Source organism: Balaenoptera ricei, chromosome 4, assembly GCF_028023285.1.
Source record: "Balaenoptera ricei isolate mBalRic1 chromosome 4, mBalRic1.hap2, whole genome shotgun sequence".
Classification (NCBI taxonomy): domain Eukaryota; kingdom Metazoa; phylum Chordata; class Mammalia; order Artiodactyla; family Balaenopteridae; genus Balaenoptera; species Balaenoptera ricei.
In genome coordinates this window covers 86,544,089-86,571,158 of record NC_082642.1, presented here as the reverse complement: position 1 = coordinate 86,571,158, position 27,070 = coordinate 86,544,089, and the positions used below count along the sequence as shown (strand labels likewise).

Below are 27,070 nucleotides of genomic sequence, written 5' to 3'. Positions count from 1 at the left end.
GAGGCTGCCTAAAATCATAACAAGGCTACAGACACCCCAAAACACACCACCAGACGTGGACCTGCCCACCAGAAAGACAAGATCAAGCCTCATCCACCAGAACACAGGCACTAGTCCCCTCCACCAGGAAGCCTACACAACCCACTGAACCAACCTTAGCCACTGGGGACAGACACCAAAAACAATGGAAACTACGAACTTGCAGACTGCAAAAGGGAGACCCCAAACACAGTAAGTTAAGCAAAATGAGAAGACAGAGAAACACACAGCAGATGAAGAAGCAAGGCAAAAACCCACCAGAACAAACAAATGAAGAGGAAATAGGCAGTCTACCTGAAAAAGAATTCAGAATAATGATAGTAAAGATGATCCAAAATCTTGGAAATAGAATGGAGAAAATACAAGAAACGCTTAACAAGGACCTAGAAGAACTAAAGAGCAAACAGAGATGAACAACACAATAAATGAAATTAAAAATTCTCTAGAAGGGATCGATAGCAGAATAACTGAGGCAGAAGAACGGATAAGTGACCTGGAAGATAAAATAGTGGAAATAACTACTGCAGAGCAGAAAAAAAGAATGAAAAGAATTGAGGACAGTCTCAGAGACCTCTGGGACAACATTAAATGCACCAACATTCGAATTGTAGGGGTCCCAGAAGAAGAAGAGAAAAAGAAAAGGACTGAGAAAATATTTGAAGAGATTATAGTTGAAAACTTCCCTAATATGGGAAAGGAAATAGTTAATCAAGCCCAGGAAGCACAGAGAGTCCCATACAGGATAAATCCAAGGAGAAACATGCCAAGACACATATTAATCAAACTATCAAAAATTAAATACAAGGAACAAATATTAAAAGCAGCAAGGGAAAAACAACAAGTAACACATAAGGGAATCCCCATAAGGTTAACAGCTGATCTTTCAACTGAAACTCTGCAAGCCAGAAGGGAGTGGCAGGACATATTTAAAGTGATGAAAGAGAAAAACCTACAACCAAGATTACTCTACCCAGCAAGGATCTCATTCAGATTTGACGGAGAAATTAAAAGCTCTACAGACAAGCAAAAGCTAAGAGAATTCAGCACCACCAAACCAGCTTTAAAACAAATGCTAAAGGAACTTCTCTAGGCAGGAAACACAAGAGAAGGAAAAGACCTACAATAATAAACCCCAAACAATTAAGAAAATGGTAATAGGAACATGCATATCGATAATTACCTTAAATGTAAATGGATTAAATGCTCCAACCAAAAGACATGCACTGGCTGAATGGATACAAAAACAAGACCCGTATATATGCTGTCTACAAGAGACCGACTTCAGACCTAGGGACACATACAGACTGAAAGTGAGGGGATGGAAAAAGATATTCCACACAAATGGAAATCAAAAGAAAGCTGGAATAGCAATTCTCATATCAGACAAAATAGACTTTAAAACAAAGACTATTACAAGAGACAAAGAAGGACACTACATAATGATCAAGGGAGCAATCCAAGAAGAAGATATAACAATTGTAAATATTTATGCACCCAACATAGGAGCACCTCAATACATAAGGCAAATACTAACAGCCATAAAAGGGGAAATCGACAGCAACACAATCATAGTAGGTGAATCCCACATTCACCAATCCACAGATCATCCAAAATGAAAATAAATAAGGAAACACAAGCTTTAAATGATACATTAAACAAGATGGACTTAATTGATATTTACAGGACATTCCATCCAAAAACAACAGAATACACATTCTTCTCAAGTGCTCATGGAACATTCTCCAGGATAGATCACATCTTGGGTCACAAGTCAAGCCTTGGTAAATTTAAGAAAACTGAAATCGTATCAAGTATCTTTTCCGACCACAGCGCTATGAGACTACATATCAATTACAGGAAAAAATCTGTAAGAAATACAAACAAATGGAGGCTAAACAACACACTACTTAATAACCAAGAGATCACTGAAGAAATCAAAGAGGAAAACAAAGCATACCTAGAAACAAATGATAATGAAAACACAACGACCCAAAACCTATGGGATGCAGCAAAAGCAGTTCTAAGAGGGAAGTTTATAGCTATACAAGCCTACCTCAAGAAACAAGAAACATCTCAAATAAACAACCTAACCTTACACCTAAAGCAATTAGAGAAAGAACAAAAAAAACCCCAAAGTTAGCAGAAGGAAAGAAATCATAAAGATCAGATCAGAAATAAATGAAAAAGAAATGCAGAAAAAGATAGCAAAGATCAATAAGACTAAAAGTTGGTTCTTTGAGAAGATAAACAAAATTGATAAACCATTAGCCAGACTTAGCAAGAAAAAAAGGGAGAAGACTTAAATCAATAGAATTAGAAATGAAAAAGGAGAAGTAACAACTGACACTGTAGAAATACAAAGGATCATGAGAGATTACTATAAGCAACAATATGTCAATAAAATGGACAACCTGGAAGAAATGGACAAATTCTTAAAAATGCAAAACCTTCCAAGACTGAACCAGGAAGAAATAGAAAATATGAACAGACCAATCACAAGCACTGAAACTGTGATTAAAAATCTTCCAACAAACAAAAGCCCAGGACCAGGTGGCTTCACAGGCGAATTCTATCAAACATTTAGAGAAGAGCTAACACCTATCCTTCTCAAACTCTTCCAAATATAGCAGAGGGAGGAACACTCCCAAACTCATTCTACGAGGTCACCATCACTCTGATACCAAAACCAGACGAAGATGTCACAAAGAAAGAAAACTACAGGCCAATATCACTGATGAACATAGATGCAAAAATCCTCAACAAAATACTAGCCAACACAATCCAACAGCACATTAAAAGGATCATACACCATGATCAAGTGGGGTTTATCCCAGGAATGCAAGGATTCTTCAATATATGCAATTCAATCAACGTGATACACCCTATTTACAAATTGAAGGAGAAAAACCATATGATAATCTCAATAGATGTAGAGAAAGCTTTTGACAAAATTCAACACCCATTTGATAAAAACCCTCCAGAAAGTAGGCATAGAGGGAACTTTCCTCAACATAATAAAGGCCATATATGACAAACCCACAGCCAACATTGTCCTCAATGGTGAAAAACTGAAACCATTTCCACTAAGATCAGGAACAAGACAAGGTTGCCCACTCTCGCCACTATTATTCAACATAGTTTTGGAAGTGTTAGCCACAGCAATCAGAGAAGAAAAAGAAATAAAAGGAATACAAATGGCAAAGAAGAAGTAAAGCCGTCACTGTTTGCAGATGACATGATACTATACATAGAGAATCCTAAAGATGCTACCAGAAAACTACTAGAGCTAACCAATGAATTCGGTAAAGTAGCAGGATACAAAATTAATGCACAGAAATCTCTTGCATTCCTACACACTAATGATGAAAAATCTGAAAGTGAAATTAAGAAAACATTCCCATTTACCATTGCAACAAAAAGAATAAAATATCTAGGAATAAACCTACCTAAGGAGACAAAAGACCTGTATGCAGAAAATTATAAGACACTGATGAAAGAAATTAAAGATGACACAAATAGATGGAGAGATATACCATGTTCTTGGATTGGAAGAATCAACATTGTGAAAATGACTATATGACCCAAAGCAATCTACAGATTCAATGTAATCCCTATCAAATTACCATTGGCATTTTTCACAGAACTAGAACAAAAAATTTCACAATTTGTATGGAAACACAAAAGACCCCGAATAGCCAAAGCAATCTTGAGAAAGAAAAACGGAGCTGGAGGTATCAGGCTCCCCGACTTCAGACTATACTACAAAGCTACAGTAATCAAGACAGTATGGTAGTGGCACAGAAACAGAAATATAGCTCAGTGGAACAGGATGGAAACCCCAGAGATAAACCCACACACATATGGTCACCTTATCTTTGATAAAGGAGGCAAGAATATACAGTGGAGAACAGACAGCCTCTTCAATAAGCGGTGCTGGGAAAACTGGACAGCTACATGTAAAAGAATAAAATTAGAACACTCCCTAACACCACACACACAAATAAACTCAATGTGGATTAAAGACCTAAATGTAAGGCCAGACACCATCAAACTCTTATAGGAAAACATAGGCAGAACACTCTATGACATAAATCACAGCAAGATCCTTTTTGACCCACCTCCTAGAGAAATGGAAATAATAACAAAAATCAATAAATGGGACCTAATGAAACTTAGAAGCTTTTGCACAGCAAAGGAAACCATAAACAAGACGAAAAGACAACCTTCAGAATGGGAGAAAATATTTGCAAATGAAGCAACTGACAAAGGATTAATCTCCAAGATTTACAAGCAGCTCATGCAGCTCAATATCAAAAAAACAAACAACCCAATCCAAAAATGGGCAGAAGACCTAAACAGACATTTCTCCAAAGAAGATATACAGATTGCCAACAAACACATGAAAGTATGCTGAATATCATTAATCATTAGAGAAATGCAAATCAAAACTACAATGAGATATCATCTCACACCGGTCAGAATGGCCACCATCAAAAAATCTACAAACAATAAATGTTGGAGAGGGTGGGGAGAAAAGGGAACCTTCTTGCACTGTTGGTGGGAATGTAAACTGATACAGCCACTTTGGAGAACAGTATGGAATTTTCTCAAAAAACTAAAAATAGAACTACCATACGACCCAGCAGTCCCACTACTGGGCATATACCCTGAGAAAACCATAATTCAAAAAGAGTCATGTACCACAATGTTCAGTGCAGCTCTATTTACAATATCCAGGACATGGAAGCAACCTAAGTGTCCATGAACAGATGAATGGATAAAGAAGATGTGGCACATATATACAATGGAATATTACTCAGCCATAAAAGGGAACGAAACTGAGTTATTTGTAGCGAGGTGGATGGATCTAGAAACTGTCATACAGAGTGAAGTAAGTCAGAAAGAGAAAAACAAAAAGAAAATGGTCAGAAGAACCTAGGAGCAAGACGGGAATAAAGATGCAGACCTACTAGAGAATGGACTTGAGGATACAGGGAGGGGGAAGGGTAAGCTGGGACAAAGTGAGAGAGTGGCATGGACATATATACACTACCAAATGTAAAATTGATAGCTAGTGGGAAGCAGCCGCATAGCACAGGGAGATCAGCTCGGTGCTCTGTGACCACCTAGAGGGGTGGGATAGGGAGGGTGGGAGGGAGGGAGATGCAAGAGGGAAGAGATATGGGGACATATGTATATGTATAACTGATTCACTTTGTTATAAAGCAGAAACTGACATACCATTGTAAAGCAGTTATACTCTAATAAAGATGTTAAAAAAAATCACTATGTAGTGCACTGAAAGTAACATAATATTGTATGTCAACTATATTTCAATACAAACAAAAGGAAGGAAAGAAGGAAAGAGAGAGAAAGAGTATGCGGAGAGAATAAATCACTGAGGATCAAAAGGACAAAGTCCATTTAGTCACGGCATTAATGACAGATAATGGGAGAATTTTAAGAGAAAGGTGGAAGAAAAGAAGTAGAAGGGCCATCTACTCAGACAATTTTAAACACAAACTCAAGATATCTGAAAGATGAACAGAAAATCAGGATACAGCCTCTGATCACGAAGGTCTTTTGCTGCTCCTGTCTCAGAACAGACATGGTCTGTTAATCTCTTCCTAGGAGTCTACGGGACTGGACTCTACAACCCAGACACCCTTTCGAGGAGATCATAACAAAATTCCAGACCACCAAATTCTGACAAGCCTTAGGTAACTTTCTCAAAGGAGGCTGCAGCTTCCCAATCCACCAAAGGTGGCTGCTGTCACTTATCCTTACCCAGCTCACTTGCCCTTTCATCACTAAGCTGCTGTCCTCTGTCCAGACTCCCCCTCCTCCCCTCCATCACAATAACTTTTATTGTGCCTCCAATACCTTGTTCCATAACAAACAAACCATTTTATATTCTCATTCTTTCCCTTTTCCTTGCATCTTCAAACCTTTCCTCACCCTCCCTTACAGGCAGTAACTGTCCTCAAATTCTGCTGCCTGGAAGCTGCTCATTAGCTGAGCGTGCTTCAGAGTCAGGAAGTGGAAACTATGTTCTCCTTACCCCACAATCTCTCTTCCAGACCATTAGTCCTCTACTCACATCGACCAGTTCCCCCAGTATATATTCTAGGTGATTGTAGACTTCTTCTCTAAGTTTTGCCATCGTCCAGGGATAAATACCACTAAGACACAAAATACAATTACCATTATAGTTCTATTTATCACCCCCTTTATCTCCTGAACTTTACCTATATGCCCTTTTAATTAAATTTTTTTTCAAAATGGAAATTTCTTCTTTTAAAGCAGAGGACTTACTCCATATAATAATTTAAAACCAATACAGAAAAAGTAAGAAGTCCTCCATAATTTCTCTTTCACTAAATGACCACTATTCACAGCTTAATTTATCATTAAAAATATTCAATGTCTACATTACTATTTGTGTGTGTTTACACAGGTGATATTACACATACTGTTTAAAAAATATAATATTAAAGTATATTATACATAGTTTTCCATGTTGACATCCTATATTTTTCAATGGCTGCATAGTAATCCACTCTATGGATAAAGCAAATATTACGTAATTCCAAATAAAAACATAAGTTTTCAATTTTTTACACTTATAAACAAAACCATGGTGAAGATTCTTATTCATTCATCTTCATCAAAAATATCTTCAGGGGCTTCCCTGGTGGCCCAGTGGTTGAGAATCTGCCTGCAAATGCAGGGGACACAGGTTCGAGCCCTGGTTTGGGAAGATCCCACATGCCGCGGAGCAGCTGGGCCCGTGAGCCACAACTACTGAGCCTGCGCATCTGGAGCCTGTGCTCCGCAACAAGAGAGAGCCACGATAGTGACAGGCCCGTGCACCGCGATGAAGAGTGGCCCCCACTTGCCGCAACTAGAGAAAGCCCTCACATAGAAACAAAGACCCAACTCAACCATAAATAAGTAAATAAAAATTAAAATGGAGATTTCTTAAAAAAAACAAACAAAAACAAAAACAAACAAACAAACAAATCTTCATTTCCATAGAGCCCTAGCAATGTAATTATTGGATATAGATGTACTCAGTGTTTAACTGACTCCTCTTCTCCATTACCTACACATCCAATCACTAAATCCTGTCAATTCTATCCTCTAGGTAACCTCTCAAATATCTCAAAAATGTCTCCTCTTCTCCACCTGCACAACCACTATTCAAGTTCAAGCCACTATCTCTTCTGGTCTAGATTATTTCAACAGTCAACTGTCTCCTTGCTCAGTTTTCTCCACCTGTATTCCACTTTCCCTACTACAAAAATCTTTCTAAAATGCAAATCTGCCTAAACCTCTTCATTGGCCCTCACTGGTTGTGGGATAAATTTCAAGCTTCTAAACATGGTTTCTAAGGCCCTTAATCATCTATATCTTGCTTATATCCACCGTTTCACCTCTTGCCTCCTTCTATGCTAAAGCCATAGGTACCTGTCTTCAATTACCTGTATCACTTTTCTTGCTCTCACCTCTTGGCCTCTGCAATATTCTGGTCACTGCCTTTACCTAGCATCTATTCACTCTTTAAATCTCAAATTATAAGAAATCTTTTTGGATTCCTTACATCTGAGTTAGGGTACTTAACTGTGCATTCTCATATTCCTTTCATTCTTTTAACTTCAACAAAATAAACTTAATGCTTTTCACCAAAAATTGTATGTATACTGCGATACCATTTTTAAGTGTATTTCTATAAATCCTGCCAGCTATCCTTCTAAATAAGGATAAAATAACTATCTCCTGCTTAGTGTTCGTAATCGACTCCTAAAGATCAAGTATATTGTGTGAAAGCGCTGAGAGCCTGTATCTTACTCTAATGAATCATATGTCAAATCTACACCTCCAATAACTTTCTTAAAATATGACTGAAGTATAGAATGACAAAATGCTTGTAACAGTGTTTCCATATTACCAAATACAGATCAAACAGTCCTGTGACTTAAATAATTATAAACATCTTGGAGGTGTATCCTAAAATGTCACATAAGGCATTAAGCAGCAAAAAGACGCTACCTGATACAACATCAACTATGTCACAAAAATAAAACATTTTGGGTGCAATGCAGTTGAAATCAATGTGGCACAAACAGCTAAGATTAGGACCTGCTATTTTGATCTATGTTTGTGTTAAGCTACAGCGTCTGGGGAAAAACTGTGGGGCGGGGGTGGGGGGGTGGTGATGAAAAGATCCAGCAGCTCAAAGAATAAATCTCTAGCAGCCAGATGTCCTAGTTCTCTCCCTTGCCTTCTCAATAGGCAATCTGGCAATATAGGTTTCTTGTCCCTTCACAAATTCCCTTCATCACCCATGTGTTAAGTAAATTAGATTTATCTTCAAGGCTCGCTTAAGTGTAGGTACACTTTGATTTCAGACTTGCTCTGTCCAAACAAAACTAACCATTCCATTTGATGATGCCAGAAATTCACAGAGGCACCACATTTTTCTCCCATAAATAGCATTATAAGTTATTATAGTTTACAAATCACTTTTTCTGTAACATTATCTTCATACAACCTAGTAAGGTAAGTAGTACTATTCATTCTGTGTGTACGTGTATATGTATATACTATACACATACATACATATATATAACACACATATCTATCTCTTGCAAACTTCAAAAGCTGGATGACTTATAGAAAGCCATAGAACTGGCTTAAAATACAAATAATAATGATAAGTTTTTTGTGTGTATATATATATATATATGATTAATCAATCAACAAATACGATAAAATCAGAATTCTTTTTTAGATAAGGAGAGAGATTAAAAATAGGCAAATTTTGACTACTTGAAGAGAGAAAAAGGTTCACTACTGAGGAAGAAAGGGCACCAACATAAGGAAACTAGTAGTACTGAATACAAACTTAAGGACTGGACACTACTGTCTAAGTTAAATTTTGATAATCTTCAACTGAGCAAACAGAAGAGTTACAGAAAATATTCATAATAAATGGCAGTTCTGCTCCAAGAATAATAAATTCTTAAAATACTACAGACTTCATTATAAAGATAATTTTTATACAAGGGATTTGTTAATTAAAATACGATTATAAAAATTTAAAATTTAAGCTATTTATACATAGCTTGCTTGAGGTACATGGAACCTATTTTGGTTACTGCCATTCCAACATATTTAAGAGTGTCAATATTTACATAAAACATAAATTGAAGGTGACACTTGGCCCTAAAAGCGATTTGCATGAGTATTTTTCAAAAGAATGCATTTACTTGCTATTTAAAAAAAAAATCTCAAATAGGATTCAATTTCAAATGTGATTTGTACAAAACATATCAGACACATATTACAAAAGCACCGGTGTTCTTATGCAGATGTGAGAATTTGAAAGTAATATACTCTTCTCCGTTTACAAATCAATTTTCTCTGTAGTTTTGTTCTCTATGTGTAATCCAACAAGAGCAACCAGTTTTGATAGACTGTTTGATACTTAGCTAAAGCACAATTTGATAAAACTTTTACCTAAATGATTTTATAGAAATCAAAATTATGTATTTATTAAGTATACGATAAGGAAAAACCTAAGATGAATGAAGATTTCAAAAGAGCATGGAGAAAGCTATCTTTCAGAATATCTCTTCTCAGAGATACATAATAAATACATAATTCATTATACTTAAAATACTTAATTGGTTAGACTAGAATAGTGGTTAGATTTTGCAAAAAAAATACTTTTATGTCCTTGCCTATTTACTAAGTGTTTGGGGGGGCAGGCTAAGGCTACAATAAATCACTGCTTTATCAATCTAAATTTTAGTATTCCATTATAATTCACATAGTAAAGTCTGAGAAAAGGTCCAATACTCACCAGTGTTTTGGAGTAACCTGGCTCAGACTGATAACTTCATCAAGGATTTCATTTTTAGCTTTTTCAAACAGTTCGTTCTAGGCAATATAGATACACGTAAGTAAGATTTTCATAAGATAGTCAATTTGCCCTGCCATGATTTTCAGAGATAACTAAAAGGAAGGCCTCTGACAAGCTACTGGCTGGGCTTAGGTTTGAAGCATGCCTGACCAGCAAGTAACGCTCTTCTCTTCTAGTCTCTTTCTTTAGGAATGCCAATATCCAGATAAGGACAAAGAAACTGACACACGTCTACCTTATTCACTCAACTCTGAATGCAGTTTTTCACGGAACATTTGTTCAGGTAAGTTTTTTACGTAACAAACGTTATGTGAAAGTTATCAACGCACATTAATTTAGTGTATTAGTAACAGTAATCTGATGCTGTGTTTTACAACTGATGGCATTTTAAAATCAAGGAAAACCAATACTTAAGACCTATTAACTTAGAGTATAAACAGTGAAAAGGTTAAAAAGTTGATGTATAATTTTTAAGTTTACATTACATAAATATGTTAATTTATAAGACCTTGAAAGACTATTCTTCACCTTCCCAGAAAAAAATTTTGAACACTTGTTTGGATATCCTATGATCCCTAATTATTTTTATTATTATGTAATAAATAATTTAAATTATTTGCAAAAGTGACAACTGTTCCTGGAAATGTATTCTTGCAACTCTAAATTAGTAATCATGGTTAAAACCAAAACAATTTAGCTTACCAGATTTTGCTCGTCAACATAAATTTTGTTAGAGCACAATACTAAATTGGATATATACAAAATACATGAGGTACATAAATATTACCCGGTCAAGTTCTCGCAGGCGAGGATAGTTATTCTTCCACTCAGTTTCAAGGTTAAAACGTGTTGCTGAGGAAGAAGGAAAAATGCTCAAGTTTGAGGATTCTCTTCAGTTCCAGATGCAGTGGTTAAAGGCTATCTCTCACATATCTGCTATATTAACTGAATTTCTTAGTGTGCACAGATAGCTCCTGAGTACTCTGGGCTCTCAATATCTCAGAATAGCATTATTGCAACAGCTTTCCAAACTAATCCCTTTGACTTTAGTTTCTCCATTTTCAATCCACAAAGCTCACAGCTGACACAATTTAGTACAGCTGCTAAGAGCATGGGACTCTGAAGTCACACCACCAACTCAATCCTGATTTTGAACCCCATTCAAATCCTGGGTCTATTATCTATTACTGTTTGATGCCGGGTGTGTTACTTAGGTAAATTATTCTCTGCCTCAGTTTGCTCTTCTGTAAGATGAGACTAATACTTACAAGGTTGCTGAGGGACTAATGGGATAAATAGGTAGGCTTTCCTAATGAAAAAAGGGAAGGAGGATATACTCTCACCAAATGAAACTACGGAGGCAAGCAAAGCCATGGAACAGGAAAGCGTGGGATTCAGGAACCAGTACAATGTAGCTGAAAGTACACTGGCTGCTCTGCTTCCCAACACATCTCCTCTCTTTCCTCTAAAAAGGCGGAATCTGAGTTCTCTATAGTTATACTAGGTTCTTTCTCCCAAACACTACTGCAAACTTTCTGTTTAAATTTTGTAATGTGCTCCTAGCACCGTTTCCCCTGAAAGGAAAAATCCTGCTCTCATACAACTGAAGATTTGTATTTTTCCTTTTCCTACATACTATCTTACAGTAAATGAATGAAAAGCAACTGTTAAAGAAAAGGAAGTAAAGAACCTGATGGATGCCCAAGACTGCCAGCTAATAAAATATCTAAATTTGAGAGTTTATTTTAAAAACCCAACTTACCTTTGAAACTGTCGGCCTGTTGTTCAACTGACTCTCGTACCATTTTCCAAAAGCAGTCCGATACAGCAAGGCTTAGATTTCTTGTAGTCACCTGGTGTGCCTTTAGCATGCTTGTCCTACAAAACAATAACCAGAGCTAAAGTATATTAAAGTGGCAGAAAGGACAACACTATCACCAAGTTTGAGAATGTGCTTGTTATAACATGAGAATAGCCACTTAATCATTTTATACTAGGGCGGTCCAATGAACTTTCTGTGATGAGGAAAATAATCTATACCCGTGCTGTCCAATATGGTAGCTACATGGGGTTATTGACCCCTTGAAATGTGTGGCTAGTGTGACTGAGGAACTCAAATTTTCCTTCTATTTAATGTTAACTAATTTAAATTTAGAGACTTCCCTGGTGGCACAGTGGTTAAGAGTCTGCCTGCCAGTGTAGGGTACATGGGTTCGAGCCCTGGTCCGGGAGGATCCCACATGCCGCAGAGCAACTAAGCCCGTGTGCCACAACTACTGAGCCTGCGCTCCAGAGCCTGCAAGCCACAACTACTAAGCCCACGCCACCTAGAGCCCGTGCTCCGCAACAAGAGAAGCCACCGCAATGAGAAGCCTGCGCACCGCAACAAAGCCCCTGCTTGCTGAAAGTAGAGAAAACACGCGCGTCCAACAAAGAACCAACACAGCCAAAAATAAATAAATAAATTTATTTTAAAATAAATAAGTAAATAAATTTAAACAAGCACACAAGGCTAGTGACCACTGTATTGGATAGCATAGTTCTACCCACATGCCAGATCCCAACCCAACAGACAATTCTCAAGACTACATGTGAAAAGACTACCTTGACTTACTTACTATACTAATATAGAGGCAAACACATTCTTCCAGTTCAAGAGACTCTCTACATGTATAATGTTTTAAAATTCAGTTGCCCTTTAGCTTTTCCTCTTTGCTTTTCTGCAGTATCTTATTTTCTGTTAATTTCTGTCAATATCTATTTAAGGACACCCCTTTCACACTCCCACCCCTCACTCCAACTTTCCCCAATACTGTAAGAGAAATGTATACACGCATTTAAACATGTAAGTGTTGATTTTAAAAAATCAACTTATAAGTAAAACAACTTAAGTGGTGTCAGTGTGGTCTCCAATGCCCATATGCCAAGGGGCAGTTTATTACAACAGCATGTACTGTACTGTGTGATAAACTGCTCCCAATTCTGTCACAGTAGCTTGAGGACTTGCTTATTAAATACAGATCGCTATTTGGGAATTCAATTCTGGAAATTCAATGTTAAACTGATAGCTATAAAACAAACTTTTAAATGAAAATAGTTGAAGCTACTCCCTCACTATAAATTCTTTAAATATTTAAACAAGATACCTACTTTAGGAGTTTTGAATTCTGAAAAAATTCTTCTTCATAGTCTCTTATAGCTTCAATGCTTTCAGAGCTGTTTCCTAGGGAGAGATGATGGTAAAGTTTTCACTAAGAAAATTCATTTTTATTATTTGAAAACAACAAAAAACTATAATAATCTGTCTTTGCATACCTTTTCCTGTTACAACAGCAAAATAACCTAGAGCTTTCATTGGGAAGAGTTTTCCTTCAATTATCTGCTGAATCTATTTTCAAAAGTGGGAAAAATAAACAGATGCAAGTTTACATAATTTTTAAAGCATAACATGCTATTTAGAAAGCAAATTTAATAATGCTATATATGTATACGTTTAGGTAAATATATGTCCGTACAAAAGTACTGAAATGTATTTCAGTTGCTATATATGTCTGTACAAAAGTACTGAAATGCATTTCAATTGCTATTTGAGGAAAAAATTAAATACATTTAATTTTGTTATATTAAAAATGTATTATTAAAACGTAAGTACCAAAATTAGAACTTGGAATGACATATAGAGCTTTGGAGTCAGGCCTTAGTTTGAATTTCCGCTCTGGCACTTACTAGGTGTGTGGCCTTAAGTAAGCTACTTAACTTTTTCAAAATGGTAGTTGAAAAGATTATACGATACTTAACACAGTGCCAGGCATGCAGAAGCACACAATAATAGTAGCTGCTATTATTATTTCCCCAATAACTAAATTCTGACAAAGTTGGACGGTCTTTTTTTTCTTTTTCTTTTTTTAACGCTGTAAGAAAAAAGAATTTGGATCCATTGGTTCTCAACTCTTTTAGGGTCAAAATTCCTTTTCTAAATGAAATAAAAACTACAGACTCTGTCTCCAGAAAAATGCACATTTGCACAGAGATCTATCATTCACACATAACATAAAAGAGTTCCTACTCCCAGAAGCTCATTCAGATTAATACTGAGATAAGAATCCCTCCTCTAAGATGTTACATTTCTAAGCTAATGCTGAATCTTTGGTATAAAAAAGACTGATAGAAGCTTCAACTGTATTCAAAGGAAATGCAAACTCCTTATCCTAAAGAAGAGGAGAAAGAAATGAAAGGAATGATGGGAAATGGGAAGGAAGCACAGAAATTTGCTTCTACCTCACTTCTCCCCTCCTCCCTATCAGGACCAATACTGCCAAGGGCAGGCCTTACCCTTAAAAATAAGGCAAAGCTAAGGTCACGGAGGCTGTACAGAAAAGAGTTAACGCAGCAGGCCTGAGACTGCTGTCCTCAGAAAGGCCTGCTTGTCCTTGGCTGGCATCTGGGAACTTAACTGGTAAACAATTCCCTACACTGATATAAAACTTTCCCTAAATAACAGTGGCTCATTGTGTAATCCATGTGGTTTATGCTGAACATCTGCTTTCCTTTGGACGTCTGGAATCTTGGTACTTGAGGGTGGCTACATGAACAGCCCCCGATAAAAACCCTAGGTGCTGCATCTCTAATGAGTAACTTGTTGCTGGCAGGATTAAGCATTTTCTGTATGACTCTACTAGGAAAGAACTCTTGGAAACGTGAGCTTGGTTTCCTTCAGATATCACCTTTTGCACCTTCTCCTTTTGTAATTTTGCTTTGCATCCTATCATTGTAATAAAATCTTAGGTGGAAGTATGACTATGTACTGAGTCCTGTGAGTCCTTCTACGGAATCAGGGAGCCTAAGGGTGGTCTGTCTTGGGAACCCCATCACAGAGGCATAGTCCTACAGAGTTTCGGATGGGAAAAAGAGAAATTCTAAGCAGTGGCCCGAGGGATGGGTACTTATATCTGAAGTTGTTCCATGGGGGATGAAGACATAATAACAACAGATGACAGCCACCATTTACATAACACTTTTTTGCCAAGCACTATTTCAACCACTTTATGACGGATATTTAACTCAATAAATTTTCATAACCTATGAGACAGTACCATTAATATCTTCATTTCCAACAGACGAGAAAGCCTGAAGCACTGAAAAAGTAAAACAACTTACCTAAGGTTACACAACTAGCAAACAGTAGAGCAGATGTGAAACCAAGCAACCTGGCTACAGATTGTGCACTTTTACCCACTTTTACCTTATGCCTTGATAATTAAGTAGAGAGCCATGTCCTAATAAACCTTGCACACAATCGTACCTTGAAATAAAATTCTTTCCTTGTTAAGGGAGGAGGAGAGAAGGGACACTGAATATCATGAAGAGAAGTCACAGAGTCTCAGAAATGAAAATGACCTAGAGATCAACTAGACTAATATGTTGGATGGTGCATTGACTGGATGCAGAAAAGTCACAAGATTTGCCCGAGGACATGCAGCTGGTTGGTGGTAGAGCATGGATAAGAATGCTGAGCCCCGACACCCCATACAATGCCTTCTCTATTATGAAAATCTGCCACACAGTCTTTGATCAGTTAAGAAAGGTAATGTTTATCTGAAAAAAATACATAAATAAATAATAATATTTTTTAAAAAAACAGGATAAAATAAGTAAGGCCCAAAAGGAATTTAAACTGTCACTAGTTTTACATTAATTTATGAACATCAACTAAAAACAAAGTTTAAACTATAACAAAAAATACTACAAATGAGGTTAATGACTCTCTGTCAACATACAAAATTTAAATTAAATTAGAGTAAGCAACATTAGCAGTTTTAAGTATTTGAAGCAAACTGATTACAACTGTGGAATTTCACTTATACCTCGATATTGCACTTAAGTAATTTACTATAACTATACAATACTTTGTTTTTAATGAGAACCAAGAAAAATCCCATTACTACTTGTATTTCACAAGGAAATTATTTTTTCCCCCAACCAGTCCCTGTCATAACTGGAGCTTGTATAAAGAACTTGTCCTCACCCTGCTGGGACTAGTCACATTTTTCTCTGCCAGGTCTACTTTGGTCAAAACAAATATTGTCCTTCTTCCATGAGGATCCATTTGACTGACCAAGTCTGTAACAATGCTGCGTTCAGCATCCACAGATCCATCTGAAAAAAAATTGAAAAATGACACTGTAGGGCTTCCATGGCGGCACAGTGGTTAAGAATCCACCTGTCAGTGCAGGGGACACAGGTTCAAGCCCTGGTCCGGGAAGATCCCACATGCCGCGGAGCAACTAAGCCCGTGCGCCACAACTACTGAGCCTGCACTCTAGAGCCCGCGAGCCACAACTACTGAGCCCATGTGTCACAGCTACTGAAGCCCACAGGCCTAGAGCCCATGCTCTGCAACAAGGGAAGCCACTGCATTGAGAAGCCCGCGCACCACAACGATGAGTAGCCCACACTCGCCACTAGAGAAAGCCCATGCGCAGCAACAAAGACCCAACGCAGCCATGAATAAATAAATAAATAAATAAATAAATAAATAAATAAGACACTGTAATGGTTACAAAGTAGGTTTTAAAAACTTCAACAAGCTACATCCTTGTGTCTACATTATAGTAAGAAAATTTTTCTTAATATTTTATCTTAGTTATGAAAAGACACTCTAGCCAATAAAAATGTCTATGATGCCTATACAGTGAAATTTATCAAAATATCACCAACTTCAATTCTATTTACTAATAAAACGAACAAGTAAGAGGAAAGGACAAAACATATTTATTTTGTATGTTTATGTAACATGCATATGTAGAACAAAGCTTTGATTGCTAAGTAAGGAAGAATATTAGTGCAATTAAAATCTTTCAATAAGACTTACCTTGAATACATAGTATGATGGCATTAGGATTCTGCATATAAGCTTTGCTGATACTGAAAATAATTTCTTTTGTGTCAGGAGCCATGCCTGATGTCACAGTCTTGAAGAAAAAGGTTTTAAATGTCATTATAAATGTCTTTCACAATATGAATAAGATAAAACACACATTTTGTAGATACTTACATTAATCACACCTGGTAGGTCAACAAGCACCATCCTCTGTAGTCCAGGGCCCTTTACATTTAAGGATATGGTCTGTGCAGGGAAAAAAAAATCCAAAACCAAAAAACTAATTTTGGGAGGCAGCTTGTTAGGAATTTTTTGGTGACACATATTTTGAAAATTCTGTATCTCATCCATTCAGATATGCAGCTCAGAAAAAAATTATGCTTTTTCTGACCGTAACAGTAATTATCATAGAAAATTATCCACAAAACAATACATTCTTTGGAATATTAAAAGAAAAAAAAAAGACTAAGTATCTTGGAACAGCTGCAATCTAAACATCAATGCTAACACCATGATTTCAAACCATAAACACTGGATTTCCATAAAACATTGTTGAAATGAATTGCAACACTTACCTCAGGGCTAACAGTACAGCCTTCTTTCACATTTTTTCTCATTCGGAGTTCTATTTCATGTCTTAATGCTGCAAGCTATCAATGGAAAGCAACAAAATCCTAAGGAAATCTTCAGTTAAATATTCCATTTAGTTGTCTTTTGTAAGTTTACACGTTATAAAAAGTTACATACATAAACCTCATACAAATACTACTTACATCTTCCTCTTTGGTAAGATCAAACTCCCGAGAACTATCTTTAAACAAGGCCACGTGGTGAGGGCCTTCACTGAGAGTCACCTGAAATTAACAGAAAATTGAGAAGACTGTATTTATAATTCTTATTAATTCCCACAGCACTTACATGGTTCTCATTTTCCAGTCAACATTATACAGAGTACCGAGCACAAAGCCATCAATCTCAAAACTTGAAAAACTAAAAGGAAATCCTGCATTTCACTTCAAAGGTAAATTTAGGTAAAGGCCAATTCATTTATTCAGCATCTATTTATTGAGAGCCAATTGTGTCAGGCCTTGTAGATGGGGGAACTCGAAGAATTGACTGTCCCTGGTTTAGGCCTCATAATATACTGGGAGAAATATACAGAGAGAATAGGTCTGTGTAGCAAAACCTAGGATGCCACAGAGGAGAGCAGTACTAAGGGGAACTAAGGCAGCCTTCACCCAAGGAGTGACATTTGAGCAAGAAATTCTCTTAACAACTTATATGTCAACAGTCAGTGGTTGCATGAGAACTTCTAAACTTCACATTCCTTAACTTTTCACTTGTAACTTTTCAAGCTTCTAATGATCCGATTTCACTTTTAAAATACAATTCTGTCTACTAAGATTAGCTAAGCATACAGAGGATAACAAATAAAACCTAGCTGTTTGAAGACATCAGAGGAGCAACCATAGCAGCCTGGACTGAGTCCAAGACCCCAAAGGAATTTGGATGGGTATATTCCTGCAGCTATTTTCCCTCAGGGCATTTGCTGATTTGTGACACAGGGTGGCCTGAAAGAGAAGTTTAAAACTTGCAGCAGTCTCACTGTGTTGAAGAGACAAAATCGGATTCCAGGGTTATCAAGCAGCCACAATTTAAGATGCCAAACTCTCAGAGAAAAATGGACAGCAGAAATAAATCTCCAAAAACTGAGCCCTACATTCTATGCACAATTTCCCTTTAAGGCATTTGTACATTAAGGAACAAAGAAGCTGTTAAAGAGGTTAAAATGTTAAGTCAAGATTTTGGCAATTTCACTCTTCAAGGGGAGACAAAAATCTGGAGTTTAGAGTCCATCAAGGAGAAGTCCTGGTAAATGCTAGTGAAGTAATGGCAAACTGAAAAGAGAACAGCCTTGTCTGTTTCAAGGAAATCTGTCCATGATATCTGCCTGCTGGAAGAAAGTGAACTCCTTCCTAAAATATAGTATCAGCCACAGCCACAGCCACTACAATTAGGGTGGTGGTTACAATGTACAAGGTAGGTTCACAATATTTTTACAGTTGATTACAGAGCATGATATAAAGTATAGTCAGTTCATTCTTTTCCCCCTAAATTGGTAATATTCCAAATGCCCATCAACAATAAAACGGAAAGTGTGGTATATTCACATAATAACACAAAGCAGTGAAAAAGGAACTAGTTTTACACAACATGGTTGAAATCACAGCCAGATCCCAAATAATGCACTGTCTGAATCACACTAGACTGCCTGTTGCAATTATAAACAAACCTCAGTTCTGCAAGACTTCAGCATCAGCCTCATTGTCTCACCTTCTACCACTATCTAGCCTACATTCTTGGTGACTTCAATTTTCCATTTCTCCAATCACTCTATACCTACTCCATCCATCAGCTGAGTTAAAACATACACACACATCCTTGTGTCTACATTACAGCAAGAAAAACTCCTTATCTTTGTTCATGCCTGAGGGATGCCACCTACTGATTTCTACACTAGCAATAATTCCAAATGCTACATATCAATTATTTCTTTTGTCAGAATTCTTCATTTTAACACAATGGACAAACTTCATTAAGGTGACTACTTTCCTGAGGAACTTCATTTGGCCTATTTTCCTTTTTAACTGAAGTAGAGTTGACAAACAATATTATGTTAGTTTCGGTGTATAACATAGTGATTCAACATTTAAATACATTACAAAATGACCACCACAATAAGTCTGTTAATCCAGAGGGCCTATTTTCTTACCTTAACCGGAGAACGTGTCATCATCTCCCCAGATCCTCTAGGGAATATTCGTGCTTGAGCAATCATTTCCAACACACTAGTTTTTCCAGCACTTTGATCTCCAACCACAACAACCTTAAGACAAAATAAATACCACATATTCATATTTTTTGATACCAACTTAAATTTAATAGATTTGGAATGCTGCTGAGAATTTTTAGTCTTAAAAATTATCCACAATTAAATGATTTCAAAATATCATCCAGAAAAAAATGATGGTTCATACATGGATGTGTACTGAAAATATAAACAGCAAAACATTAACTGGATCCATTATTTACAGCCAAATTTTTATTAAAGACTTATGCTAATTTAAACCACTAGTTTTAAAACCACATTAACACTAATTTTCCACAAATCTTTTCCATAGCTAGTTTACTCTTTACAAAGACATTTTCAATTCTATAAGGTTAAATTTCACTCATGTACCTAATCTTATCCACCATTCAGGTATTTTAATATCATGGATATCATGAATACATAATGCCAAATATCTGAAAGTCTTACTTTATTATGCATAAATATAAGTAAACCAATGGACCAAAATAAAGAGTCAAACAATATTCAATGCTTAGGGCATCACCTAGAACACATGAATATTATACAGAAAATTTTATGTCTTTGTCTATACATATGTGTATGTATTATGTATGTAACTTTTAAAAAAACTACAGTGCTTTTTTGCTAACGGGCAAGTTCACTGTGTACTAATTTTTCACTTACCCTTGGCAGATGATCTTGTGTATTATAACTGGCATCATAATCGGACAGAACATCAAGAACTTCAGAGTACATGTCAATCAAAGATTTCTATAAAATTCAAAACATTAATAATATAAAATAGTGAAAACATTTTTTAAAAACCACAGATGTGTCGAGATAAAAAAGCTGATACATTCAAAATGTTTCCATAATAATTGTATTGCTTTTCCTAGTTATGCAAATAAATATTCCTAGTAAATGTAAAACAGTACAGAATAAAATTCCATATGTTCTTATACAATTTATCTTATTTAAAGAGACAATGATTTAACACAGAATATTAATTCATGATTTCCGAACCTTCTAATTAAATGGTAAAAGAAGGAGGTTATTGTTTAATATTGAAGAGCTAACATTAAGTGCTCAACAAAGGAAGACCATTAATACCAAAAACGCCCAATAAGGGGTCAGGTGACCAACGGAAAGGAATGTTTGGTGTATGCGTCAGAGTGGGAGAGAAAGAGAGACTGAAGAAAGGGTAAAGTAGAGAAAGAATCACCAAGAGTATTGTTAAATCAGTATGAATGATTAGTGTACACTGATAACTGGGCAGGCCAAAATGTGAGAGCACCAGGGGCAGACATCCTGTCCTGCTGTCTCAGTAAAACCAGTATCAAACACGGTGCCGGGAAAATTATAAGCTTCAAGTATTTGAGGAATGATTGAACATATACACAGGCCTGGGAAAAAGGTTACTATCAAGCATTTAATAATTAAAGGTAAGTTTTAATGCCAAAGTAGGAAAAAAATGAGGGTCTACACTTCCTTTCATCTCTCAACACCTAGAAATAATTAAAAGGAAAGCAACTGTTATCCCCTCCACCTAAAAATAAACAAAAAACTTTTCGAATTTTCATTACCATTTCATTTTATGAGAGAAAATACAATTTCTCAGTGTTAACATATACAATTCTCAATATATATTAACACTTGGATGTGGTTTTTCCCAACTGCCATGTGTTGACTTATAAATAAAGTCATGCTATTTATTTGTTTTATGCAGTCGTAATTTGGAGTCAGAACTATTAATACATGTTGGTTAAACCAGGGCTATATATCTTTGGACCGTGGCTACAAAATGAATGTGCCATGATTTACTGCAGTTTTGCTACGTACAAATTCTGTTTACTTATATGACATTTAAGTTAAAAGAATTACTTCAATTTCATTTAGCACATAAAGGTTGGTTTAGTGGGGAATAATAAGATTTAATTAACTGATAATGGTAATTACCAATGTGCTGATGATAACAATACCAGCATGCTTTTTCAAAAATACTTTAAAATGTCTAAGGAACCTTCCAGAAGAAAACATTAACTATTGTAAAACTGGAGAAAGTGGCCTCTTCACTGAGTGGCAATACAAGTAAGGCAATGAAAATAAGACATATGTAACTTTCTATCAACTTACATTGCTGGTTTTATAGCTGTATAAATTAAGTAAACCTAGAGATAAACTAAATATTACAGAAGAAATAAACTGATTCACAAGAAACTAAATATTTCAGAAAAAATAAACTGATTCACAAGAAATGACTCTTGAAAGTATGAAAATTTATGGATATAGTATAAAATAAATGTTTGGAGATTATAATTTGTGAAAAGTCTTAACACAGGAAGAGACCTCCCTATCCCCTAAGCATATCAGGTTAGAAAGAAAAGGATGATAGAACCCTTTGCAGTTCCTTAAAAACCGGTATTGATCAACACACAATGTGAAGTGCTAAAGTTCTGAGAGCGAACAAATTAAGACAAACTTAAAGTACCTTAAGCTTTCTATGATGGATGCCTTTGTCATCTTTCTGTAATACTAATTTTCTCAATTCTTTGTTCTCCTTTTCTAGCCGTTCCAAGATTCTCTGGTACTTTAACTGCAACAAAATAATACACATAACTTTATAAGAAAGAGATGGGTTAAAAAATAACATTAAGTGTAAATTAAAATCTTCCAAGATCCTGAAGCAATATCTCCTGTCTACTTAAAATGAATTATTTCATTTAAAAGTCATCTATGAAAATGTTTAACAAATAAATTATGAATATTATCTCAAACAATGAACTTCATTATAGTTTTCTATTTCAATTGGCATTTTGTTTGGAAAAGTCTTTGCTGTTTATGTTGAAGAAATTATTAAAAATACTAAAAATGAAAGGAGTTGAAGAAGGAAGTTCTTAAGTATACTCTATGAAGCAATATTTCCTATTACAACAAAATTTTAAGTCTTCATTAAAGGGACATTTGACAAAAACTCAAACTCTTCCCATCCCCCATATTATTTTATAAAAATGATACAAAATAAAAAAAGCTAACAGTACCTGACCATGCAGTATGTGACAGGCCCTTTACTGACTGTTTCACCTGCATTAACTCCCGTAAGCCTTCAAGTGAGGCAAAGGTTATACAGATTAGGAATCAGAGGTCAGGGATGCTTGGTAGCCTATCTAAGGTCACAGAGTTTTGAATACAGGTCTGAGTTGAGGGGTCAAACTCTTGCAAGTTTTGGTAAGTTTCTGTGGCCAGAAATTACACATTAATTTTTAAAATATTGATATAAGAACAATTTAAAGAAAACTAATACATTTAGACAGCCTTTTTTGTCAAAGTAGATGCTTGGCTACACAATGTTCTTCTCAAATAAATGTGATCCTTTTCTAATTGGCCTTCTCTGTTTGTACACTATTATTTCTTCTCTAAACATTAACAATGTTCAGAAAACTATTAAGAATTACTCTTTCCTATAACCAACTGGATGTTTATGTCCAACTTACAATAACATGACTCTTATAATGGAAAATATTTCTTAGAAAATATGTTAGGTTGTTATAATCTTCCAAGCATACAGTAAATAACAAGAGATCATGGCTCTATCCTCAGAGAACGTCCAGCTTTAGCCAAATTAAAGAAAATATTATGTAATTGAACAATATAGTATGAGACAGGTAGAACTACAAGCTAGATTCTATTATAAATGTATTTTACAGAATTTGTTCATCTATCTGTAATAATAGTATATATAACAAAATACTGGTAGTTATCTAAGAATTAGATCTGTGCTGTCTAATATGGATGGTAGCCACTAGCCACATGCAGGTACTGAGCACCTGAAATGTGGCTAGTCTGAATGGAGATGAGTTAAGTATAAAATACACACCAGATTTCTATAATTCAGTAAAAATACATAAACACCACATGAATATTTTTTATACTAATTAGATGTTTAAATGATATTATTTTAGATCTGCTGGGTTAAATTTATTATTAACATCAAAATTCTATCTATTTCTTTTCAGCCTTATTTTAATGTAAAAATTTTAAAGTACATGGCTTGCATTATATTTCTACTGGACACTACTGATATAGATAACGCTATTATTACATCATGAACTCTCCATCGAGTGTTTGTGTCAATGCCTAGCAGCTGACAACAACTGTACAAATTGAAGGGTTGATATCAATAGGTATATACAGGGGTGGTAGGATTTCCACTGGCTCACTTCTTGGTAAATATGGAGTCAATTATGGGGTCTACATTTTCTGGGGCTGGAAACACTCTTTAGTACAGGTGCCAATCTGCAGTCTTCCTACAGAGATGTGCTGCTGGGTCATCCTGCAAAGACGTCTAGACCAGTAATTCTCAAACTTAAGAATTCATCAGAATCACTTGAGGGTTTTTAAGAACAAAGATTGCTCAGTTCTACACCCAGAGCTTCCCACTCAGTGCAGATGGGATGGGACCAATAATCTGCATTTCCAACAAGTTCCCAAAGGACATAACTGATGCTAATGCTGCAGAGACCACATTCTGAGGCCAATGATTCTTAATCCCTGGCTGCAGATTGTAATCACCTGGCTGGGAAGCCATAACAAATATATACAGTGCTGCTCAGAGCACATGCAATTCTAACGTATAGTCAAGTGTAAGAATAATGCACAGATATTAAGAAAACCTGGGACTCAAAATATACTAGTTCCTAATTTCATCTAGATTGTCCTTGTTGTATTTTTTTCCCCTAAAAAGAGAGAGCCAATAAGTCTTTTAAACTTATTCTTAATTACTGCATATCATTGTATCTACATAGAATAACTAAAGATAGAGTGGGTGATAGGGCAATTTTTCACTAGACTGTTACCTACTCAATTACACTGCACAGAACAAGTCTTTAATGATAATTGTTATCATCAATTATAAGAGAATAGCTTTTCATAGTAGTGTTATAAATACCTTTGGAAAGGTTATTATCTGATTGGCTTTGGGCTTCAGAGAAGAACTGTGGTAAACTCAACTCCAATTTCTTTAACTGTTACTTAATTAGCCTATCAATGTAAAATTGCAAGCTTAGATTTATATAAGGACAGGTCACTTTCTCCAGTTTTTGCTGTAGTTTTTCTTTAAAATTAGAAGCATAAGATTCACTAAAAAATAGGTTTTTACACATAAATTAGTTAATTAAACTTATCAAGTTCCTTCATTATTCCTTATTTCTCAATTAGTTTTTGCATTTTGGGGGGCATCTACTTATAATAATAAGGTTCTATCATTAAACCACTCTAAATTTTGCTTTGTTAAAAAGATAAATTTCCATATCACCAAACTTAGAGTATAAGAAAAACTTTCTGGTTCTTTTCACTCATCAGAATTACCTGGGTATGCAGAAGCTCTTCTTGAAGTTGGTCTATTTTCTCTTTGTCTGACACCTAAATGTTTAAAATAAATAATTTTATTTGAGTAGAATTAGGTTTATATAGAATATACAGTAAGTTAATGTTTTTAAAAAAGCATTTTTAAGAGTGAAAACTACTGGCTTTATATGGATATTTAATCAAAGCAAATTTTAAATCAAATGCTTATTTAAGTAAAAAAATCTTATTCATCAATTAAAAAAAGCTCATCAAAATTTTATATTAAGTGAAAACATTAAAAAGAAACCATCTTCCTACTGCCATTCTAGTCATATATGGCTGGCTTGTTAGAAAAATAAGAAAGCAACACATATGGTTACTATATTCTTGATAGGTTATTTTGTACTCAAGCACAGGGACTTGGATGCTTGGAGAAATAAGGCAATGATATCCTTACAGAAATGTTTCGGGAAGTCAGACACATGTTATCATTTACAGCTACTGAAAAGTTCATTGGTCATAGTGTATCTTTAAGCAAACACTATCCATTTCTATTCTGTAAGTAGGAAAGTGTTTAATAAATGCAAAGAACAACTTGCATTTTCAGAGCTTTAAGTGGAGCCAGATGCTTGTTTTTAAATTCAGTTCCAATGCAAGATCTGCTAACCCATAAAAAAAAAAAAAAAACCCATAAAGCGAGTGCATCAGGAGCAATGAAGTTGAGTAAAGCAACTAAAATTGATTTGAACATAAAACAAAAGTAGGATAAAATCCACAGGTATTGGGGAAACTACTCCAAATTGTTATTAATGCTAATAGTTCTAAGATAAAATATTCAAAACAACAAAAAACTTTATTCTATAACAGGCTTTAAAGTAGTCACAATTCCAAATATAAAACACAATAATCAACTGTAATTAAAATGATGTCATTTATGACAAATACATGTAACTGTACTTTGACTCCTTGGTGAGATGCCGAAGTTGCCATTCTCAGTCTTTCAAAATAATTATCTAATTTCTGACACTCAAAATTTTTAGAGATGATTTTATTCCATAGGAGACAAAAATCAAGTTAAAATTCATGTAAATCTTTATTCATCTTTATTCATTGGCTATTTAAGCAGTCAAGACATCATGGTAGCAAATATATATGAAAACATTCTAAATGATTTGCTTATTGAGGTAGACGTTAATAACTCTTATCCATGCAATAAAGTCATTTTGAGATTTTAATTCCTACTTCCAAATAATTTATCAAAATTTCCCTCAAAATTCTTTTAAATAAAAATGACAATACTTGCTAGAAATGATAGGTATGTATCATTTTTTCCTAAAAAGTCTATGTCTAAAAATTCTAAATTTGATTTGGTAATTAGAAAAACAATAATATAAAACAAACTTTGCCAGAGACTTGTGGATAGAAGTGTTTTTCATTTGACTATGTGTTTGTGTAAAATGGACAAGAATTATTAATCGTCTCCTAAAATGTGAGGAAACAAGCACGTTGGGGAGGAGCCCACAACCCAAAGAACAAAATTTTAAAGGCCAATGAAGAAATATATAATTCCATATTTTGACCATATGGCATGCCATCATACTGTAATAGTATGGTCATAAAAATTTTGTTATGCAAATTATATTCCCAATTCATTTTGAAAGTTTCTCTGATTTACTCTGTTCTGTTAACTATTCATCCAACTGCAGTTAAATTAGTATGAAAAGTATAAACAATATTAGTGTAAACTGTTTCAGTTTTAGATGTGAATATTTAATGATTTCATGCAATATATCCTAAATTACAGTAGAAAATCCGACATTTCTCTATATCTGGGGCAGTAATTAAGAAACTAATACAATTACACAAAGTTAGAATGTTTACTATAAGCCAAGGACTATAAAAGGTTACCTTGATAATTTGGTAAAATAAAAAGGATATATAAAGAGTTAAAATGATATAAGGTTATTAGAACATTACAAATACAATCTTTATGCTAATATTAGTATTTAGTAACAATGACTGTTAAGAT

The 27,070-nt window shown here is 35.2% G+C and overlaps 1 protein-coding gene across 4 annotated transcripts in view; it reads right to left on the bottom strand.

Annotated features, from left to right (window-relative positions):
* The window catches only part of OPA1 (OPA1 mitochondrial dynamin like GTPase), a 94,195-nt gene that overhangs the window by 44,889 nt on the left and 22,236 nt on the right, over positions 1 to 27,070 (bottom strand). For all 4 annotated transcript variants that reach the window (XM_059920784.1, XM_059920786.1, XM_059920785.1 and 1 more), the window contains 14 exons: positions 25,063 to 25,116; positions 22,187 to 22,291; positions 20,383 to 20,469; positions 19,621 to 19,734; positions 17,621 to 17,701; positions 17,423 to 17,497; positions 17,022 to 17,093; positions 16,839 to 16,938; positions 15,993 to 16,123; positions 13,283 to 13,355; positions 13,118 to 13,190; positions 11,730 to 11,845; positions 10,755 to 10,819; positions 9,908 to 9,984 (listed from right to left, as the gene is read on the bottom strand). In XM_059920784.1, the coding sequence (XP_059776767.1) occupies positions 9,908 to 9,984; positions 10,755 to 10,819; positions 11,730 to 11,845; positions 13,118 to 13,190; positions 13,283 to 13,355; positions 15,993 to 16,123; positions 16,839 to 16,938; positions 17,022 to 17,093; positions 17,423 to 17,497; positions 17,621 to 17,701; positions 19,621 to 19,734; positions 20,383 to 20,469; positions 22,187 to 22,291; positions 25,063 to 25,116 (1,223 nt within the window). The remainder of the gene's footprint in view (positions 1 to 9,907; positions 9,985 to 10,754; positions 10,820 to 11,729; positions 11,846 to 13,117; positions 13,191 to 13,282; positions 13,356 to 15,992; positions 16,124 to 16,838; positions 16,939 to 17,021; positions 17,094 to 17,422; positions 17,498 to 17,620; positions 17,702 to 19,620; positions 19,735 to 20,382; positions 20,470 to 22,186; positions 22,292 to 25,062; positions 25,117 to 27,070) is intronic.